The following is a 20,540-nucleotide window of genomic DNA, read 5'->3' as shown; positions in this document are numbered from 1 at the left end:
AAATCACTTTCTCTCCGGCCATCAAGTTCTGGCCGGGGCCCCAACTTCGACCTCGTCTCGTTCGCAATTAAGAGAAAATTTAATTTTGAATTTATTAAGGTAAATAAGCCGGGGATGGTAGCCGAAAATGCCGTTCGTGTCTTGCTTTTGACACAAATCAAAATTTTCCACATGCAATCTAGTTCAGAACGCAGAGCAGCAGCAGTGGAGATAATTACGGCACTCGACAGTTCTTCAGATGCCACAACAAGATCTCCGGATTGGCCTTGGGTACTTGCCAAAAGAAATTCGAAAATCAAATTAAGATCAACAGGTTCTGAATCCCGCCCTCGGGCAACGAATGCATCTGGTCGAGTCAGGTAATTTGGGATGAACTTTTAATGGGTTGTCTACAGCGAAAATTGTTTAATTAATTGGTACTCGCCTACGAGGATTGTTAATGTAAATATTAATTTGATATATATATTTAAATACAGGTTTTAAGTGGTCTGTTTTCCTTTTTGTTTATTAATATTTCCTTAATGTGAATACATGGAAATTGCTTTGTTGAAGACTAAAGATGATATTAGGAACCTGTGAAACTAAGCCCATTGATTGAAATAGATATGGCTTCATATTTCCAACATTTTCCTTGTAGATAACTCAGAAATTTCCATAAAAACATCGGAATTCCCATTCCCAGTTCACACATTCCCAGGAAGATTGAAGCCAAAGGCCATCGGGCCACTTGAAATGTGTTCGGTGTTTGCCTTCTACTCGATAGATGGAAACAGAAGAAATTCCGACTGGCAGGCCAAGTATCAGTTACAAAACGTTTCAATTTTTGCTGCCTCACGGGCTTCACTCGTAGAGGTAGAGAATGGAATCGAATCATTTGGGGATCGGTTATCATTGAGTATTTGTTTGTTTTGGGCCATTTTAACACGCGCTTTTGCCCCCGGCTAAGAAGGAAAGGGAGGGGGATGCCCCAAAACGCGGCTATCCGACGTGGAGAGTAACAAATGGAGATAGTGCCTCAGAAATCAGATACCTTTTATTGCCACATAGGCCAGCAAAGAATGCCAACGAAATTGGTGATAAATTCACCGATGAAATTGTTTAGATAACAAACTCAGCCACACATTAGTTTCCCCTGGAATTCTGGTTTTGTCCCATCGGTGTTTTTGTTGCCAAGTTGCCACCGCAACTATCTACAAATGGCTAATGACAATGGATTAGCATAAGCTGTGCAATTAATCTTTGTAATAAGTGGAAACCGAAGCAAACCAAATCGAACGGCGGCCCGAAGCCAAATACGAATAACTAATACTCCGAGGCACCATCGGCCATCGATGGGGAAGAACTACGAGTATTGGAAATTTCAGCGTAGATCTTTTGTATGATTAATGAATGGAGCGAACCGAAACGATGGGCACGACAACGCGGTAGGATCCCCATCCGCATCCCCGACCCATGGCTCTGGCTTTATTATGCAAATTACCTGTTAAGGGCGTAGAAGGCCGCATCTATTAGTGTCATAGAGTAGTGGTCACAATCGAAACAACGCCACCTGACCGGACTGCGGTCGGGAATCAGAATTAGAATCATACTTCACACTGGGATTTAGATTCCAAGTTGCAACGTGTCCCACAGATTGCTGCATATTAATGTCCCGGGGCAAACTTCAAACAGTTAGTCGTATGTGCGGCATATTAATTATGAAATTTCTTATGTCTCTTCGTATGCAGCCGTGCGTGTGAGTGTCTGTATCTTTCGGATTGGCCTTTCACTTTGGAATGCGGTAGCTGGCGGAGAAAGAGCTAAAATTACCCATAAGACACCAGAAAATATGCCGAAAAGGTAAAGACTCGATTGGCGAAGAAATTCGTTATAGTTGGTGTAGCTAAGAATGTTTGTCCACATTTTGGGATCCGATTTGGCTTGGTACGGTCAAGTAATGTTGTCAAAAATATAGTTTGGCCTAACGGAAATTATGAGAAAATCCACAAATAGTAATAGTAATTAAAGAACTTGCATAACCGGGAGTTGGTTATAATTCCTTCAGGAAATCACGGAAAACATAAATACGCAATCAAAATGTAAGCAATTATGGACGAACATCTCAAAATAGCCTTTATTCTCAGTCCTGTTTCCTGGAACTCATATAAAACTCACTGTGATATCGGAAATGCTGGTTTCAATCCCATGAGTAACCGATCTTGATCGGATACTTTGACAGTTGGTTAGAGAGCCATAAACTCGGTTATGTGATATCAATTTGCAACGTCTTCTCCGAGATCACAGCGCTTTCTCGCCGGAGACAGAATCAGCGCCATAAATCTACCGGCCATCAGCCGATGGTCCGAGAACAGAAGAATGGAATCGTCTAATGCCATTTAAAATGCGGCAGTTTAGCTGCCATTTATATGGGTATCAATAGACGTTCCTTCCCGATGCTCGATTATTGGGTGTCAAGCCAGGGCTCCGATAATTAATGCGCCGCCTAAAACGAAGACGTAAAATAAAATTAACAAAGCCGAGAACGGTTAAAAAGAAATCTCAGATCAGGGCAGGCGCCCGCTTCGAGATGACCCCATTCAGCTAGATTCTGATAAGAGGTCGCATAGCAAATAGTCTCAGCAAAGACAGGCGTATCCGAATAATTTTGGCCAAGGAAAGCTTGAATAGCATCCCGCAGAGACCGAAAAGTAATTCGATAATCACGCGAAAATTACTTAAATTGTTTGCCCAATTTAACAAGGTCAAATCGATCGACTGGAGTGCCTAAGCTCAAGCTCAACCTCATTTATCACGTTCAGAGTTATGGGGGAGGTTTATATAATATGTGGGATGCTTAACGTGATTCATACGAGAGCTCTTTCAGTGCCAATAACTTGTTTTCACTTAATGGCAATGGTATTTTATGGGCTGACTTGCGAGAGCCATTAGTTTCTGTGGCAAGAATCATCGAATATTTCCCTTGGCAAATCAAGTAAGCCAATAAAGACATCTAGTTTGTTGTTGGGGCCTTATATGAATCATAGCTCCAAATTACTGGGAACCTGCTGGGATACCTATACTATTATATGGCATCCTCACCATCATCATCATCGGCATCTCACTCTCCCATTTCCCTTCCCATTACGACTCTTGGACACTTCCGATAAGATCGCTTTCAGCATTGAATAGAAAAGCTAAATAACACAGAAACGAAGTTCGGGGGAAACTGTTTTTCAGCGGGAACGGGACGATAAGAGAACCAGCGCTGTAGAGGGAAAATGTTTTCCTTTTTTTACGGCAAACTGAAATGTCTGACATTATGCCGGCAAAAACCATTTCCAGCGAAATGAAATCGAACGGCATTGATTGCATGCCAATGTGGCTCCAAAGTTCTTGATCGACACCTGCGCCAGACGACGACGTTCCATCAGACGGGGCTCCAGTCCGGCGACGACTGAGATTCAGATCCAGATCCAGATTCAGACCAGACCAGCCCGGTGACCATTTATAGAGCAACTGGCAAGTAGCAAGACGATCAACAGACGATCAACTCGCCATGCCAATGACGCAAAACACGCAATGGCGTCTCCTCCTTTCAGCTTTCTCTGCAGCGAGGGGCAGCGTTAATTATTATGGGCAGAGGAAGTGCCGACGACGTCGACAGCGACTAATTGCACTGGGGCTCTTTAATTTGGAGGGGCTAGACGACGTCTTTGTCCACTGGGATGCCCCTGCTTCCCATCTAGCCGCCATGGATGTAGCTAGAATCACTTCATCAGGCACGTGAGGTCGAAAAAAACATCATTCCTTTTCAATTATTTTAAATATTATAGAATAAACTTAATAAAAATATTATTTTCGATTTTAATTTTCATTGCTTGCACACAAAGTGAGATATAAATATTTCTCCTTCAAAATATTTATCTGGTAAAACGGTAATGGGTGTCCTAATAGTATCTATAAATTAGATATTTTTAATCTGTATATTTAATACTAGAGTTTATGTACTCAACCGATTTTGTTATTCAATACTGTAAGCGTACACATTGGCAGCGGGTTACTTATTTTTGTCTCGTTTAGCGAAATAAACCGCAAATTCTTGAGAACAAGGGAATTCATTATGAACCATGAACAACTGTGCATCAAAACATTTTTGTTTTAGGCCCCAGGGAAAAAGTTGAAAATTTGACTTTTAAAAAAAATTGTCGATTGAAGTGCTCTTTCCATAGGTGCCAAAATGTTTATATTATAAGTTCAGAATATGAGTACAGTTAACATTCAAATTTGTGAAAATATTTTTGACTAGGGTTGTATTTAATGTTGCGCAAAAATAAGATACCAAAGTTAAAGAAACTCGCAGTCGACAATATTATTAAAACTTTTCTTTTGACGTTAACCATTAAACTGTCTACGCCTGTGTCGCGCCTCATTTCTCATTTAATCGATTCGTTTGTTTGTTTGTTTTACAATTTGCAGAGCCGGAAAATGCAGCAGCTGGAACTGTGAACTTTGACTGGTTGGGAAGACCGAGAAGTAGCCACACGCTCAGACTGACACAAGCCTGTAGACAGCATGCCCACTCGCCACAATTGGGATACGGAGCGTGTGGGCGTGGCACATCTAGCCGGGGCCCTCAGCCCACTTTGCATAACCGATGCCAACCACGAGATATTGCGGCCGAAGCCGCGAAGGTGAGTTCGCTGCCTAAGTCTTTAGATTCTCCAAATCCACACGGAATATAGTTTATGCATGCATGGAAATTATGACTTGGCGTTATCTGATTTACTGGCCTGATATTGATAATTTGTTATTCTGAATCATTCAGCTGTATTTGGGCCCTAGGGTCCAAAATGAATACAATTTGTATTATTATTTCTGTGATTTTCGTGTAGCTATTAATCAGTAAGTGTAAATTAATTATTTTAAACACGCCTTTAAGTTGATTGATTTAATTAAAATAAATTTGTAGTTTTACATTAACAGTTCCTTATAGTAGCCTTAGGAATTTAAAAACAATTTTTAAGGCTTTGAGATCTGCGGAATGTAAGATGTCCTGTCTCATTATACCCTTGCAGAGGATATTATGACTTCAGTCAGAAGTTTGCAACGCAGTGAAGGAGACGTTTCCGACCCCATAAAGTATATATATTCTTGATCAGCATCACTAGACGAGTCGATTTAGCCATGTCCGTCTGTCCGTCCGTCTGTCCGTCTGTTTCTACGCAAACTAGTCTCTCAGTTTTCAAGCTATCGGGATAAAAATTTCCCAAAAGTCTTCTTTCTATTGCAGGTAGTATATAAGTCGGACGAGCCGGATCGGACAACTATATCATATAGCTCTTATAGGTACAATCGGGAAAAAAAATGTAAAAAAAATTATATCTTGGGTGTTTTTGAACCTATAACATCCTACTTTTGGAAATGTCATTATACCCTTTACTCGTAGAGTAAAAGGGTATATTAGATTCGTGCAAAAGTATGTAACAGCTGGAAGGAAGCGTTTCCGACCCCATAAAGTATATATATTCTTGATCAGGGGCACTAGCCGAGTCGATCTAGCCATGTCCGTCTGTCCGTCTGTATGAACGCTGAGATCTCAGAAACTACAAAAACTAGAAGGTTGAGATTTCCCACACATATTCTTTGGCTTCCTACGCAGCGCAAGTTTATTTTAGCCGAGCGCCACGCCCCCACTAACGCCCACAATCGCCCACTACCGATTTTAAAATGGGTCCTGCGCCCACATCTTTAAATTTTCCGAGAAGTATAAATGCAATTTTGTTGTGTATATTTATACCTATCGAAATGTAGAAGACATTTTTCAAATCGGACCATTCATTAAAAAGTTATACGCAATCAAAATTTATATATCTATCTCCCTCGCACTCCCTTTAGCTGAGCTACGATTATTAGTCGGGACACCAACCCGACTATAGCGTTTTCTCTTGTTTTTTATCTAATTCTGAATTTCGAATAAAATTTTTTCAAAATCGGACGACTATATCATATAGCTGCCATAGGAACGATCGGAAAATTAATGGGAATATAATAGGAAATAAATTATTGCTTCGTTGGTTTTTATTGTATTCTCTTCTACTCTAGGATATAACTCTTTTTAAATATTTTCGAATTTCCATTTTAATTTTATCAAAATCGAACTACTATATCATATAGCTGCCATTGAAACGAACGCAAAATTAATGAGAAATAATAGGAAAATTAACATTTTTGCGATTTGTAAATTAATAGGAATTATCGGCAAGGCTTCCTTTCTTGTTTTAAACTAAATTGAAAAACTATTAAAGTATGCACTTCATGTGTCTGGTGGTCACATCTTTAAAGATTTTGTAAAAGTCAAAATGCAATATGAAACTAGATTTTTCCATTTTTATTTTATCCAAACAGAAAGCGAAGTCTCTATGTACATTAAGAGCTGGTCGATTTGGGAGACGAAAATTCGTATAGAGGACAAGTAATCTTCAAAGAATTCTAAGCAACATTGGCGAACAAATTTATGGTCTAAGTGACGTCTTACCCCACACGAATATATATATTTTTTAAGGAAAAATAGAAGGCAGCTCAGATATATTTCTAGAATTGAAACCACTATTTTTCTTGTTAAAAGGTCAAAACGATTCCCAAGTGCTGCATGGATTTCCGAAGCGGAGCTTCATTCTAAAACTAGAAATAAAAAACAATGGTAAGGGATAAACAAAAAAATAACGGGTCGTTATATTTCATTCCTCTATCGAAATAAAAATGTTTGGATTTATTCTGAGATTTTACCAAAAATTTTCTGCCACGTTTCACGTGGAATGAGTCTATCACAAGTTTTCTTAAAGCTTTTCATGTATTTTTAAGCATTTCTTGACTTGCTTTACAAATTGCCAAATTTAAAACTATGGTTTTTCTGTTCTTGTTTGAAGATCATAAAAATGGGTCAAAATCGGCCCACATCAAACATAGTTTTTTCGATTTAAAAATAAAACAAATACAGTAATATTGTCGTCGGCCAATGAACGAGCTGATCCACCCTAATAAGGCTTACCTTATCCAAGTGGAGCTCATCGTTCTGCAGGAAAAACAGTTTGGTCCATTCGTTGCCCAGTTTTGTGCTGGACAAGGTGATTTAACCTTTGTCCATGTTTGAGTTCTAGTCCACGCAGGACAGGAACCTCTCAGTAACTCGGGTGGCGGCGGATGAACTCGCACATAATGATAAGTTCCTGACAATCAGCTTTTTCGATGGAGAAGCTCAAGTTAAACAAGAGACAACGCTAAAGTCGAGTACTTCGACTATCAGATACCCGTTACCCGTTTTTAAATAAATTTGTTATCGCCCAAACACAAACACGTTTCAAATATCTACTAGAGTCCTGCATGAGTACACTTGAATTGACAAACAAGTCAATTTTTTGAAAATGGAGCGAGTGAGTTCAAGTGAGTTAACTTGGATCACTTGTTTCACTTGATCACTCGTAAAAAAAAAACAAGAGAGAACGCTATAGTCGGGTGCCCCGACTTTCAGATACCCGTTACTCAGCTAAAGGAAGTGCGAAGGAGATAGAGATAACAACTTTGATCCGCCGTAACTTTTTAACGAATGGTCCGATTTAAAAAATTTCTTCTACATTTCGATAGGTATTGATAAACACCATAAAACTGCATTTTTACTTTTCCAAAATATTGAAATTTTTAAAATCGTATATTAGCGATTGTGGGCGTTAGAGGGGGCGTGGCACCCTTTTGAAACAAACTTGCGCTGCGTAGGAACTTTTAGAATCTGCATGCAAAATGTCAATCTTCTAGCTTTTATAGTTTCCGAGATCTCAGCGTTCATACAGACAGACAGACGGACGGACAGACGGACAGACGGACAGACGGACATGGCTAGATCGACTCGTCTAGTGATGCTGATCAAGAATATATATACTTTATGGGGTCGAAAACGCTTCCTTCCAGCTGTTACATACTTTTGCACGAATCTAATATACCCTTTTACTCTACGAGTAACGGGTATAATGACATTTCCAAAAGTAGGATGTTATAGGTTCAAAAACACCCAAGATATAATTTTTTTACATTTTTTTTCCCGATTGTACCTATGAGAGCTATATGATATAGTTGTCCGATCCGGCTCGTCCGACTTATATACTACCTGCAATAGAAAGAAGACTTTTGGGAAAGTTTTATCCCGATAGCTTGAAAACTGAGAGACTAGTTTGCGTAGAAACAGACGGACAGACGGACGGACAGACGGACATGGCTAAATCGACTCGTCTAGTGATGCTGATCAAGAATATATATACTTTATGGGGTCGGAAACGTCTCCTTCACTGCGTTGCAAACTTCTGACTGAAGTCATAATACCCTCTGCAAGGGTATAATGACGGGAAAAAAGCTGATTTGACAACACTGTAACGAATTTTCACTGTATTTGGTTTGTTGACAAAGTGTGCGACACCTTGCGGCGATACGTAGAACACATATTCTACACAGTAAGACGACATCTATGGCCAGATTTGAGCAATATATTTTAGATGGCGCCAGCGAGAAATGGAACAGTGTCGACAGTAATCCGCTAGGTGGCGCCATTGTAAATTAACAATGTAAAAAGCATGTAGACATGTAGAAAAGTATGTAAAATTGCATCACCCTGTGTTTTCAATTTTTAGCTGCCCAAATCACCCTGTCTTTTAAAATTGCTTAGCAGCACGAGTCGCCCTTTTTTTCACCCCCAGAAGCCGGAAATCGGAAATGACCGGAAAATAAGCCGGAATCGATAAATGCCGGCATTTTAAACCGGAAAAATGGAAATTTATTGTATTGGGTTAATGTAAAAGTACAGTTACAGAGCGGGCTGGTCAAATGATAACACATTTGTTGAAATCCGATGCATTTGTCGCGATTCTAGAATCCTATACCAATGTAGGAAACGTTTCTTCTAGCCTCTTCCCATAGAGTCCATCCGTTTGAAACGGTTGGGATTTTCGACGAATGTGAAACTCGTGTTCCCACAGAACTCCATCCACCATCTACCATCCAATAACAGCTGAGTGAAGAGCAGTTGCTCAGCGCAACATTAACGAAGGGGGATTTTAACTCGGAAAAACTGTCGTAAAATTGCGTTCTCCTAATTTTATTGGAGAATAATACAATAAATAGATTAAAAATATAGTTTATTAACATATCTGAACGTTTATAACATATCCTACAATGAGTATGCATACATATTGCTGACAGGGGGGAGCCTAACCTCTCGTACCCCACACTCCGGTCTAACTACGCCTCTGTCTAGCCAATATTAATCTGGCACATTTGTAAAAAAAACCAAATTTGTGCTGTTTTGGTAATTTATAACAAACTACAAAAAATTTAAAAAAACCCAAAAAACAATGAGCTGAAGCATTATTTAATTTTTTCCCGCCATCGATTTGATTTGTTCTCGCAGTCATCGTTCCAATTTTCACAGTCAAGAGGAAGAATTCAGAGTTGCACCGAGAAAACATCGCCTAACTATCGCATAAAAGAGCCCGTCAAAGTCCGTTAAAATTGGATGGCGGACTAACTGGGAAATTTTCGGAACGGCAAAACCTTACGGACCATCCGTTCAACGGATGGTAGATGGTGGATGGAGCTCTGTGGGAAGACCCTATTCAACGACTTTTTAAAAAATTAGCTAGTTTAGCGGGAAATTTAAATTCTCAAAAATTTCCCTCTGCTTAAATGGGTAAACTGGGGGTGATCCCGAAATTGTGCTAACTGTGCTAGAAATGAGTTACCCCTAAACCCTAAACATTATATTAGGGAAAATACCAAGTAAGATGATTATTTTTAGAAATCTGTGACAAGAACGAATTCTTTGCTTCGCTGGAGTGCCTTAAATGCTTCCCCGCTCTGGTTTCAAACCGGGTTTCATAGCGCCAGTCGAGTCTGCGGATCTTCCACAATGGCAACTATTTTTGGACTCGGACACCTGCATGCATAATTGTGCACAAAAGCGTGAAGTGAGGCGGCTTTCGGAGGGGCCAGGTTGGACGGACAATAAACTCTTATTCTGGGCCGAAGCGACCAACTTCTTTTCGGAAGTGATACAAAAACAGCGACGTCGAGAAGAAGTTGGCTGGGAAGTATGTGTGTGGATGAGGTGGAATAGCGGACGCTAGACGATTTTCGGAAATAATAATGGATTGTTTGTTTGTTTCGAATGATCGTGGCTTCTTGGTCGCTAGACCAAACGGGAACGATCCGTCTGCGATTCGTTTTCGCATTGTGAAGCCGGTTAAGGTTAATTTGGAGAATATTAGTGCCAGCTCTCCGGGCGGTGGAAGCGAGGGGGTCCGGGGGAAGTGGAAGGAAGCCCGGCAGAAGAAGAATGCTCCGGATGTGAGCCACAAAAAGAAGATGGGGCTTGCTTTACGACCCCGGCCCAGGTAGAGATGAGTAATTATCAAATGCGGGCCCGGCCCAGTCAGACACGACTAATTCAATTAAAACGAGACTAGACCTGAGATACATTTTAGGCCACACAGATTGAGATATAGAGGCACAGATACAGATACAGAGCGAGGCTGCGGCTGAAGGCTTTTTGCTCTTTTCTCGTAAAGTTCAAGCTCGATTGAGAAATCGGCTGCAGAGCCAGACAATTGCCGATTGAAATCTGGCCGCCCTCCAGGAAACTGAAATATGACTGGCATTTACGAAACTTTATTGTGGCGCGCTTCTCTCTTTCTGGCAATTAAAAGTCCGAAATGCGAGTAACAACAAACAAATGACAGTTGGAAATAATTCACACAACAAACGAAAGTGAAAATCGCGAAATGTGAATAATTAGCAGGGCCCAACAATACGGGGAATAAAATAATAATAGCTAACGAACTGAAATAGGAAAAATTTACGAAAAATTCGCCACAATTGCCAGCGGCAGCAGCAACAATTTGTAGCCAGCAACAGCAGCGGCAAAGTCAATGACAATGGCCAGGAGGAGGGCAGAGCCATCTGCGAGGGCAACAAACTTGATACACTTACTCGTACTGGTACTTATACCTAATGCCATGCCCTTCCCCTTTCCCTGAGTGCCCCAATCGTACCCTATCGCCGTGGCATCTTTAGTTTGGAGGTATTTCGAACGCAGCATTAAAGCTGGCACAAGAAATAATGCGGCGACGTGGGGCAAGTGAAAATGTTGTTACCTTTTTACCTTACCGCGACTTTCTTTACGGCCACAGGTACAGATGCCCAGATAGGCGATACACGTATCTGTGAGATACTCGGCGGTGTCTGTCAAAATATACTTAGCTAACCAACTAGTCGCCATCAAAACAGAATCGCCCTGGCCGAAACCCGAAAGCCGAAAACCGCGAAACCGAAAGATCAGAGAAAATTCGGGGCGCGAAAGTGTGGGAGATTTTCAGGGGGCGTCAGCTGTGGAGCAGCCTGTTGATAGATCTGGATAGACAGGCGACTAATTAAGTCGTGGAAGCTGCCGTCGAGGAAGATGCCGTCTTCAAACGGAAGCAAAGTCAGTCGCCCTCCGCATCTGCATCTTCATCTTCGGCTTTAACTTCAACTTCACTTCAACTGCTGCCTCATCATCATCTGCCAGTTCGCAGCTTCTCCAATTGGCGATGGGGATGTGGTTGAATGCGGAAATCTGCGCGGACGCCTCGCAGTAGTCGCAGCATATTAAACTCTAATCAGCTAGATGTGATGATATGATAGGGCCAAAAGCACTCGGAGTAGGTAGCAATTTGTCAGATGTTGGGGTTTCATAACAGTTACAGCCAATTGCCGTGTCACTGATGGTGTCGGGATACGGCAGCGCGTCGCGAGTATATCATTTGGAAGGCACACAGGTGGGGAGTGTAAACTAACCGAGATTGCCATTGGCCTGATGGGGATAGAATGCATAGTTCCATGGGGAATATGGCATTATTATCCCTGGCTTCATGCCCAGTATTGAGTTGCTGGTTAAACATACAAGTTAGTGTGGTTCTCTTTGCTAACTGGCAGCTCGAGGTGATGTACCGAATATTTTCCAAAAGTTTCCTACACATCCAGATTTCGTAATACTACTTTTCCACTGTTCCCAGGCCCAACAAAGACATGACTCAGCCAAAAAGAATCTTGAGCAATCCATGTCAATCAAATCACATTCCGATAAACCATCCATGGGGTTCGGGGAAAATAAGTGAAATAAATATTCGTCAAAGTCACCAACTATTTGGCTTAAGTACTCACGTTTAGCTTGCCTTGGGTTTAAAATATTAGACTAACCTTGCTGCGACTTCCATTTCCATGCCATAACTTGCGGATACTTTTGCCCGCCAAAGATTATTAATGATCTCGCTGGAAGACCTGGTTCTAATGATCTACAATCTAAAGCTGAAAACCGAAAACCGAAAACCATTTCCTGTCTAATACTGTCAGGCATGAAAAACGAAAGTTCCCCAAGCCTCATTAGTCGGGTGACACACATATACCCATAAGGTGGATATATATCTCCGATACTAAAGGGTTGGGCCTTGTTTCTTCTCTCTACTTTCTGCTGAGCTGCACTTACTGCCTTTGTCCAGTTTTCCAGCCATTTTCGATCTTTTTTCCCTCGTGGCCGAGTTGTTTTATAAACACGCGAATATTACATTAAACTTTTTGGTGTAGTTTTTGTGTTTCTGTTTCGTTTTTTTATTTTTGGGAGGTCTTTTGAGTGCGGCGTATGAAGCTCGGCCTAATGGGTGTAAGCATATTTATGGCCTGTCATTACTTTTCCGTAAATTAAACTTTTTAATGCGAAAATTGCTTGGAGTGTAATTTTTTTAATAATCCACCTGGCTTAGAAACCCAAACAGCGGCGGCTAGTGAAGAAAGTTATTGTATAATCGGTCCGAAGGAAGACGGATGGGGCAGCAAACAGTTTTCCGTATTACGTGGGCGTTTCAATGCTCGATTTTCATTTCGGGGACCTGGGTATATGGATCAAGCGCCCGTGGCTTTCTAATTGCATTTGCTTTGTGCGTATGTCAGTGGTTGTGAATGGGATTATATTTGGGTCTGTGGTTTCGGACCGCTCCCATTTGCCCATTTACCATCTACCATTTCATTCCTCATCCACAAAAGAGAAGCTTCTGGCGGTGGTCGAGTGCGTGGTTTTATATCGGGAAAAACAAAAGGCTAACCCCAAGAAACCGTTATGTCAGCGCATGAGCTTGTATAAATCATTAGAAGCAGGTTACGCTCGGCAATTTATTTGCTCCCCACATGAGATGTATCTTGTAGATGTATCTTAAAGCCTACGCACGTCTGCCCATGCTCAGAACCCGGTTGTTTTACTATCTTGGGATAGTATGGGAATGGGACTCGGGACGGGATGGGGACCGTGCAATACCGGGCTGGAAGGAAGCTGGCAAAACGATCTGATAAGTGCCGAGATTGTATAACCTTCGTGTGCTGGGTGGTGCTGTGGTGCCATGCTCCCTTGGCCCGCCAAACAGTTATACATAATTAAATTCAGTGCAAGGCCCGCCACCAGAGATGGTAGCCACTTTGGCCAGTCACTTTATCAGGGCTGGCTTGGGGGTTTCAGTCTGTAATACACATATGATTACCAAAAGAGCCATAAGAACTTATAATTGGTTTAGGTTTTTCGACATTATATGAGAAATAACATTGTGGCGTTTTAAATTAAAAACTCGAAGGCTAGTATGCCTAGTATGCTGCTAGTATGCTGCTAATAATATAAATATAACTTTTCCTGAAATTATAAATGATCCATATTAAATACATATTTTTTTGAAATCATTTCAAAAAATGTATTTGTTTTGGGAATACAAATTTGAATTGGAACTTATAAACTATTCTACCTCCAATTAAAATGTTGCAATCACTTTGGTTTAATTAATTCCTTAATTCTGCCTAAAATATTCTTAATTTAACAGTAGTAAGCATTTCAATATAGAACTCCTTAAACAACTTAGTTTTTATCAAAATTATCTACGTTGGCGTTTAAAATTAATTACAATTAATAATTTAATTTGATTAAATAATTTAATCGGCTGTCCATATCTTAAGGCTGGATTTCTAACATGAATTGATACAATTTTTTAGTTGGCTTTCGAAGCTGCGCTTGACAATTTTCCATTTCCCCTTCCATTACTTCCACCGCTGAGCATCTCTGCCACCGATAGCAGTGACTTTTTGAAAATCTCCGCAGCAACAACAGGCAAGCGAGAAAAATGAAAAAGAAAACTCACTGATATTGCTCTAGTACCTCGCACGGCGTTCCAAGTGAGCCCTCAAAAGCTGCCTGCTGTTGTTGTTGTTGCTGCAGCGCTGCTGGCGGTTGTTGTAGGCCCATTGTTTTGGTCACACAGCTGAGAAGCAAATGGAAAAATTACCCAAGCCGATAGAGCCGAAGACCCGAAGACCCTCCGTGCAAGGTGGCCTGGTGGCCAGGGCCCCGCGCCCAGAGGCAGAGACCCAAAACGCGCTGTGAAAATGAGGAAAAACAGATATCGCCGCCGACAATGACTGGGCAGCGCAGTCGACGGCGACGCAGCAGCGGCAGCAGCTGGGGCTCAGGCCAAAGCCGAGCTCCCACTTCAGTCGAGCTTCAGTTCCAGCCGAGAGCGAACGGTATCGCGAGTTTTGGATATTCGGCGGGTCCAGTTTTCGGATGCTCGACTTTCGGAGTCTCGGACGCGGCTGGATGAACACCGGAGCCACGATAATTTATAATTTGCATAATTGCTATTATTACCAGTGCGACAGTGAAATGGAAAACATGAAACTCAGAAACGAAGCAGCTGACTGTGTTGAAAGAAAATTTTAAAAGTGTCCAAAAATCAAGCAGAAGTATCCAAATAAAAGCAAAAGTATCAAAACTTTCTGTTGTACAAGTTCATTTGAAATCGGAGCTAATTGTAAAATATTATAAAATAGATAAATGTAATATTGTGAAGCTATTTGTTAGCTACCTAAAAACTCCGCCAAATGAAAGTAAAATAAAAAAAACAGTTTTCTGTAGATAATTATTATTAAAAAAATGCAGTAAAATAAAAAATACCAAAAAGGCCAATTTTCCATTAATATATATGTAATGAAACCAAAGCCAAACTAAAAGAGCAGCAACATGTATTGCACCAAAGATTGCACCTGCAGCCTGTGTCGCGAGTTGCGGGGCTACAAGCCCAGTGGCAAGAAGGCGGCTCCTCCCGCCCCCACTTTGCTCAGCAGGATGTTGAACGACAATTTCATCCTGCGACGCCGGGGCATCTCGCTCAAGAACTTCCAGCCGCAATCGCTGAGGAACAGCGAGATGTTGGCCCAACAGACGCCGGTGCCACGCCCCCCGCAAACGCCCTCGCCCACGCCCATCGAGGAGCTGCCCGACTGGGCGACCGACGACTCTTCGCGGGCGAAAAAGCCCAACCACAAGGTGGTCATCTACTTTGGCGACTCGATCCACCGCGGCCAGCAATCGCCCCTGCCATCGCCCAAGGAGCTCCACTCGCAGCTGGTGCAAGAGATGTCCCAGAAACTGAGGACCAGCGTCACGGAGGAGGAGGCGGGGGAGAAGAGCGCGGGGGAACCGGAGACACCAGCAACAGCCCCGCCAGCGGATGACGAACTGCCGCCCTACATTGAGAGCGTGCAGAATGGCGTAATTAATATCAGAATTGAAGGCAATTACCGGCGAGCCAGTGCGCTGGTGGAAACGGTGGCAAAACCCACTCTGGCCGTCGTGGGTCCAACGAAACCCGATGCAGCCGCCGGTGATAATGACGATGCTGATGAGGATGATGATAGCGACGACCCTGGCCAAGATGAGGCGGAGACGGATTCGTGCGACTGGAGCTACGTTCAGGAGTGGCGGAGGGCCGCCAAACGGTACTGCGAACTCTTCAGATCATACGCCATTATTTATTTCCCCATTCCCCATTCGCATTTTCCATTTTCCATTTCTATTTATATTGTAGCGCTGCAATTCTTTTGTGAAAGTTGGGGGAAAAGGGATTTCTTCTGGGCGTAGAATTAGGTGGCCATTTGATTGGCAAAAGGGAAAGGAGCGTGATTTGGGATTAAAGGGGAGTCCAAGTAACGACTAGATACTGGAATTCAGGTCGGGAAGACGTCAAATCGGAAAAGTTGCAAATTAAATAAAGTACATCTATCGGATTCTATGGAATAAAGGAGGGAATAAGATGGGGTAGCTCTAAAATAGAGATAATTGTTTTCCAAAATATGTGTTTTATTAAAAGACTTGTAAGATACGCATAGGAAGGTGGTGAAATTACAAAAATCAAAGAAAAATAGGAGGCTTAAAAGAAGATTGGAAACTGTGAACTAGAAATCTTCTCAAGAAGTAAAATCCACTTTTTGTTGTCTAATTTAATGACGTCCATTAGAGAATATGTTTGATTTTATAACTCATAATGTTTAGACAAAGATCGTTAGGGCTTGTCTTAAATTTACATACAAGCCAGTAAACGAGCTTCTTTAATGTGGATCAGTTCTATTGGACTATTAGCATTTCTTGAGAGTTTCAAAGTTGGATAATTAAAGAGTTGGATTATAAAATGATTGAAAAAAGCTTTATTGTTTCCAAGTTTAGTGCCCTAAAGTTTAAATAATAAAATGCATAAACAATATTTTAAACAATCAAAAAACTAAGGGTCATTGCTCGATGGTCAAGCTTCCAGTTTAGAATTAGATCATAATAACAGTACCTACTCAAGAGAAATTCAAAACTCCACTCATAAATCGTATTTAGCACAGAACGCGGTTCAGGCTTTAAAGATCTGTATTAAAGATATTAAAGATATATTGTCAGGAAAGACAATAAAAAAACGTCAAGCTATCTCAGCATTTAAAATTTGGGTCAATCAGAGCTCAAGTTACAGCATAGACTCTCAATGGGATGGGCAAAATCTGAATGATAACAATGTCCGAAAAGAACAAAGATTCAAAAGAAGCCAGAGACATCTAACTTTTTCGCATGCAAATGAAACATCGTAACTGGCTTTTAATATCGCTTTGTATAAGATGTTGGCCAATCCAGTTAGAAGACGATAATCGCGAAGGCGCAAAGAAATGTGAGAATGAATCGTTGAGACGAACTTCGGATTGTGTATAAGTATACTTATATTTCAAAATGTTATTTAATTCCCAGAGAGTGGAATTTCAATTAATTTTATTTATTTAACAATATACCTTGAGGTGTTTTCAACGCTTACAAAGGTTTCTAAAAACAAAGCACTTGACTGAGTACGGTCTTTGCATATTTATATCGCTGTCTCCGAGTGCGACTACTTTTAATTAGGTGTCACTGCTTTCAAGTTCGGCTCGTGACTAACTAAAAGATAGTCAAGTTTGTGTGAACAAAGATTAGCGGCAGTGTGACATCTTCTTTAGCTACCCGTTAGTCGAAGCTTTTGTTTATTTTGACTGGCGTTCTATTGTTGCTTAGGGATCTTAATGGGTTGCATCATTTACGGGTCTGAAAATGGGTCAATTTTAATTAGAAACTTATATTTTAAGTTCCATGAACATTTTGTAATTGTCAATTATTAATTATTACCGGAATTAAAAATATTTATAAATAATGAAAAATTGTCAAACATTTTGCTTAAATCTTCATATATTCTATACCCCTCAATAGTATGAAAGATGTAAGGTTTAAGCAAGAGAGAACGCTGTAGTCGAGTACCTCGACTATCAGATACCCGTTACTCAGCTAAGGGAAGTGCGAGGGAGATGGGGATATGCACGCAGCAAAGCGACTGCTTGCACTGCTTGAATTCCATTATTTGCTTATAACTTTTTAATGAGGGGTCCGATTTAAAACAAGAGAGAACTTGTTGGACTATCAGATACCAGTTACTCAGCTAGAGGGAGTTCGAGGGATATGGAGTTATTAAACCTTGATCGAGCATAACTTTTTAACGAATGGTCCGATTGGAAAAATTTATTCTACATTTCGAAAGGTATAAATAAACACAACAAAATTTCATTTATACTTCATTGAGGGGGCGTGGCGTTAGAGGGGGCGTGGCGCTCGGCTGAAATAAACTTGCGCTGCATAAAAAGCCCAAGAATATTTGTGGGTAATCCCAACTTTCTAGCTTTTGTAGTTCATACAGACAGACGGACAGAAAAACAGACTGTTACATACTTTTTCACGAATACAATATACCCTTTTACTCCACGAGTAACAGGTATAAATGTCTTGAGGTCAAGTGTTCGCTTAGACTTCAGGTAAATCTGAGACTCAAATTTATGCCAAGACATATTAAAGGAGCAATGATTAGATCTTAGATGGAATTGTATTTATTTAAATTCATTGAAATAATACATAACCAGCACACCACTAATTAAATACCTTTTTTCCAGACCAACCGGCAACTTGCCGCCCAACTTTGGCCAGCACCCGGCTCCCAGCCAGATGACCGGCTTGCCACCCGTGCCCCCGCCGCAGTTGCAGTCGCCCCCCCAGCAGCAGCACCAGCCACCCCTCTCGCAGACGCCCCTGTCGCCGCAAAAGGGACTGGCGGTGGCCATGGCCACTCCGGCGCCGCGAGTCTTCAAGGAGCTGGCCCAGCAGCCGAACAAGGGCATCCCGCACAAGCTGGTGACCTCCTCCGGTGCCGGGCAGGTGAGCTCGTCCTGCAAGATGCCGTCACCCGTGTCCGCCTCGAAGGCTCTGATTCCACAGCGGGCGGTGGCGGGACCTGCTCGTCTGACGGTGCAGAGCACGCCCGTGAAATCGCAGCCACCGCAACTGAGTGGGAGCCTTAGCCAGAGCCAGGTCTCGCCCAGCCGAACCACTCTGGGGATTCCCACGCCGGCCAGGACCCACCAGCACGATCAGTTCCGGGCGCTGCAGCGGGTGCAGGAGTGCCACAGCTCCTCGGACGAGAACCGCAGCTCCGGACATGCCAGCATGTCGGATACCGGGGGCCACAGTTCCTCGCCCGCGGGCGGCATGACCTTGGGTCCGCTGCCCGAGGATCGCCTGGCGGCGGGAGTGACCAACAGAAGCACGCGGTCCCGGCGGCATCGTGGCATCATGCCGGCAGGAAAGGCTCCTTGGAGCGGAACAGGACTGGAGGACATCAAGCTGGCCATGCTGACACTGCGATCCCAGACGAGCAGCAGCACCTACAGCAGTTTGAGCGCCGGCTCAGAGAGCTCGGAGCCGGCCCGCCGCCTGGGCAGGTACTCCTCCCTGGAGACGGTCGTGACCAGCACCAGTGCCGACGAGTTCGTGTGGGTGGACTCGCACAACCGGCTGGTGGAGCTGCAGCATCCGCCCTGGAGTCAGCCGTGCATCTTGCGGGTCCTGCGGAACGGACGCTGTCAACAGCAGGCGGAGCACTTGGCCGTGGAGGCGGTCTCCCGCTTGGGCTACCTGCTGCAGCGGGCGCTGGTGAGGATTGCCCGCGAGATCCAGCGTTTCTCGGCGGGAGTGGGTCTGTGCTCCAAGCAGGAGGTGGCCGGAGCCCTGCGGGTGGTGCTCAGCGCCTCGCTGGCGGACTCCTGCACGAAGGCGTGCCTCAGATCGGCCGCCATGTTCGCGGTTCCCGGGGAAAGTGCCCTCAAGCAGAGCAAGTCCGCCCGGGCCGGCCTCCAGTTGTCCGTGGGTCGCTTCTACCGCTGGATGACGGACGCCAGGCTGGGAAAATTCATCCACGAATATGCTGCCGTGTATCTGTGCGCGGGGATCGAGAATCTTCTGGAGGAGATTGCCCTGCAGTGCAATGGGAGCACGGCGGCCGCCTTAGATCAAAGTATTGCCAGGTATTTATTTTTAGTATTCTTTTTTCTTTAAAGAAACTGGGGATTTTCCCGAGTTTTAAGCGGGTTTTGGTTGAGTGAATCCCAGTTAGAGTTGGGCGCGAGTCGTGTTATTTTTCGTGACACGAAACACGCACGACCAACACGACGTGTTCGTGTTGGAAATGTATAAATTTTATAAATACCGCGAGAAAAAAACGTGGGGTACAATTCCGATAATTATAAATAGAAACATGTACCTTACAGAACTTATTTTGTTTTGTTACCATTTTGTGATTTACTCGAAGTTTAGGAACTTCCCATAATCCCATTTTTCAAAGTGTCATTGGCCGTGGAGACCCAAAATATAAAAATGAAGCCAGGTGCAAAATTTGGAAAACTTTTAAGTTAGTAGAAAGTTCCAGAAAGACTTTATCTCTCGTTTTTAATCTCTTTTATTTTATATCTCCGAGACGAAGTTGGGGACGATTTTAAGAATGTTTATGCTCAATATACAAAATCGAGAATAATGTTGTTTCAAAAAACCAAATCAAGAGCACTTTTACGCTTGATTTCAAGAACACTTGATCTCAAATAGTCAGAAGAAAATATACTGAAATCTCAAGTTTTCTCAGTGTAGTCTTTTTTCTTTAATTATCGAAAATAGTCTATATTTAAATAAAAAAAATTTAATAAAATTTATATATTCAGTTCGTACGTGTTCGTTTTAGAGCGGTTTTTTATAAGAAATTTTTCACTCACCCTTTTAAACACAAGATATTTGTGCAAAA

At 42.4% G+C, this 20,540-nt stretch overlaps 1 protein-coding gene across 5 annotated transcripts in view; it reads left to right on the top strand.

Moving 5' to 3' along the window:
• Positions 1-20,540, top strand: part of LOC108054485 (ankyrin repeat and BTB/POZ domain-containing protein 2) — a 29,897-nt gene that overhangs the window by 4,838 nt on the left and 4,519 nt on the right. For 2 of the 5 annotated variants that reach the window (XM_070215358.1, XM_070215359.1), the window contains exons 2-3: positions 4,456-4,670; positions 18,367-19,773. In XM_070215358.1, coding sequence (XP_070071459.1) covers positions 4,552-4,670; positions 18,367-19,773 — 1,526 coding nt within the window. In that variant the 5' untranslated portion in view covers positions 4,456-4,551. Of the gene's footprint in view, positions 1-4,220; positions 4,287-4,455; positions 4,671-14,979; positions 15,865-18,366; positions 19,774-20,540 lie in introns of those variants that run through there. The other 3 variants (XM_070215361.1, XM_070215360.1, XM_017137465.3) reach the window with 3 other exon arrangements.

Source organism: Drosophila takahashii, chromosome 3L (genome assembly GCF_030179915.1).
Source record: "Drosophila takahashii strain IR98-3 E-12201 chromosome 3L, DtakHiC1v2, whole genome shotgun sequence".
Taxonomy (NCBI): Eukaryota; Metazoa; Arthropoda; class Insecta; order Diptera; family Drosophilidae; genus Drosophila; species Drosophila takahashii.
This window is presented reverse-complemented; position numbering and strand designations above follow the sequence as displayed.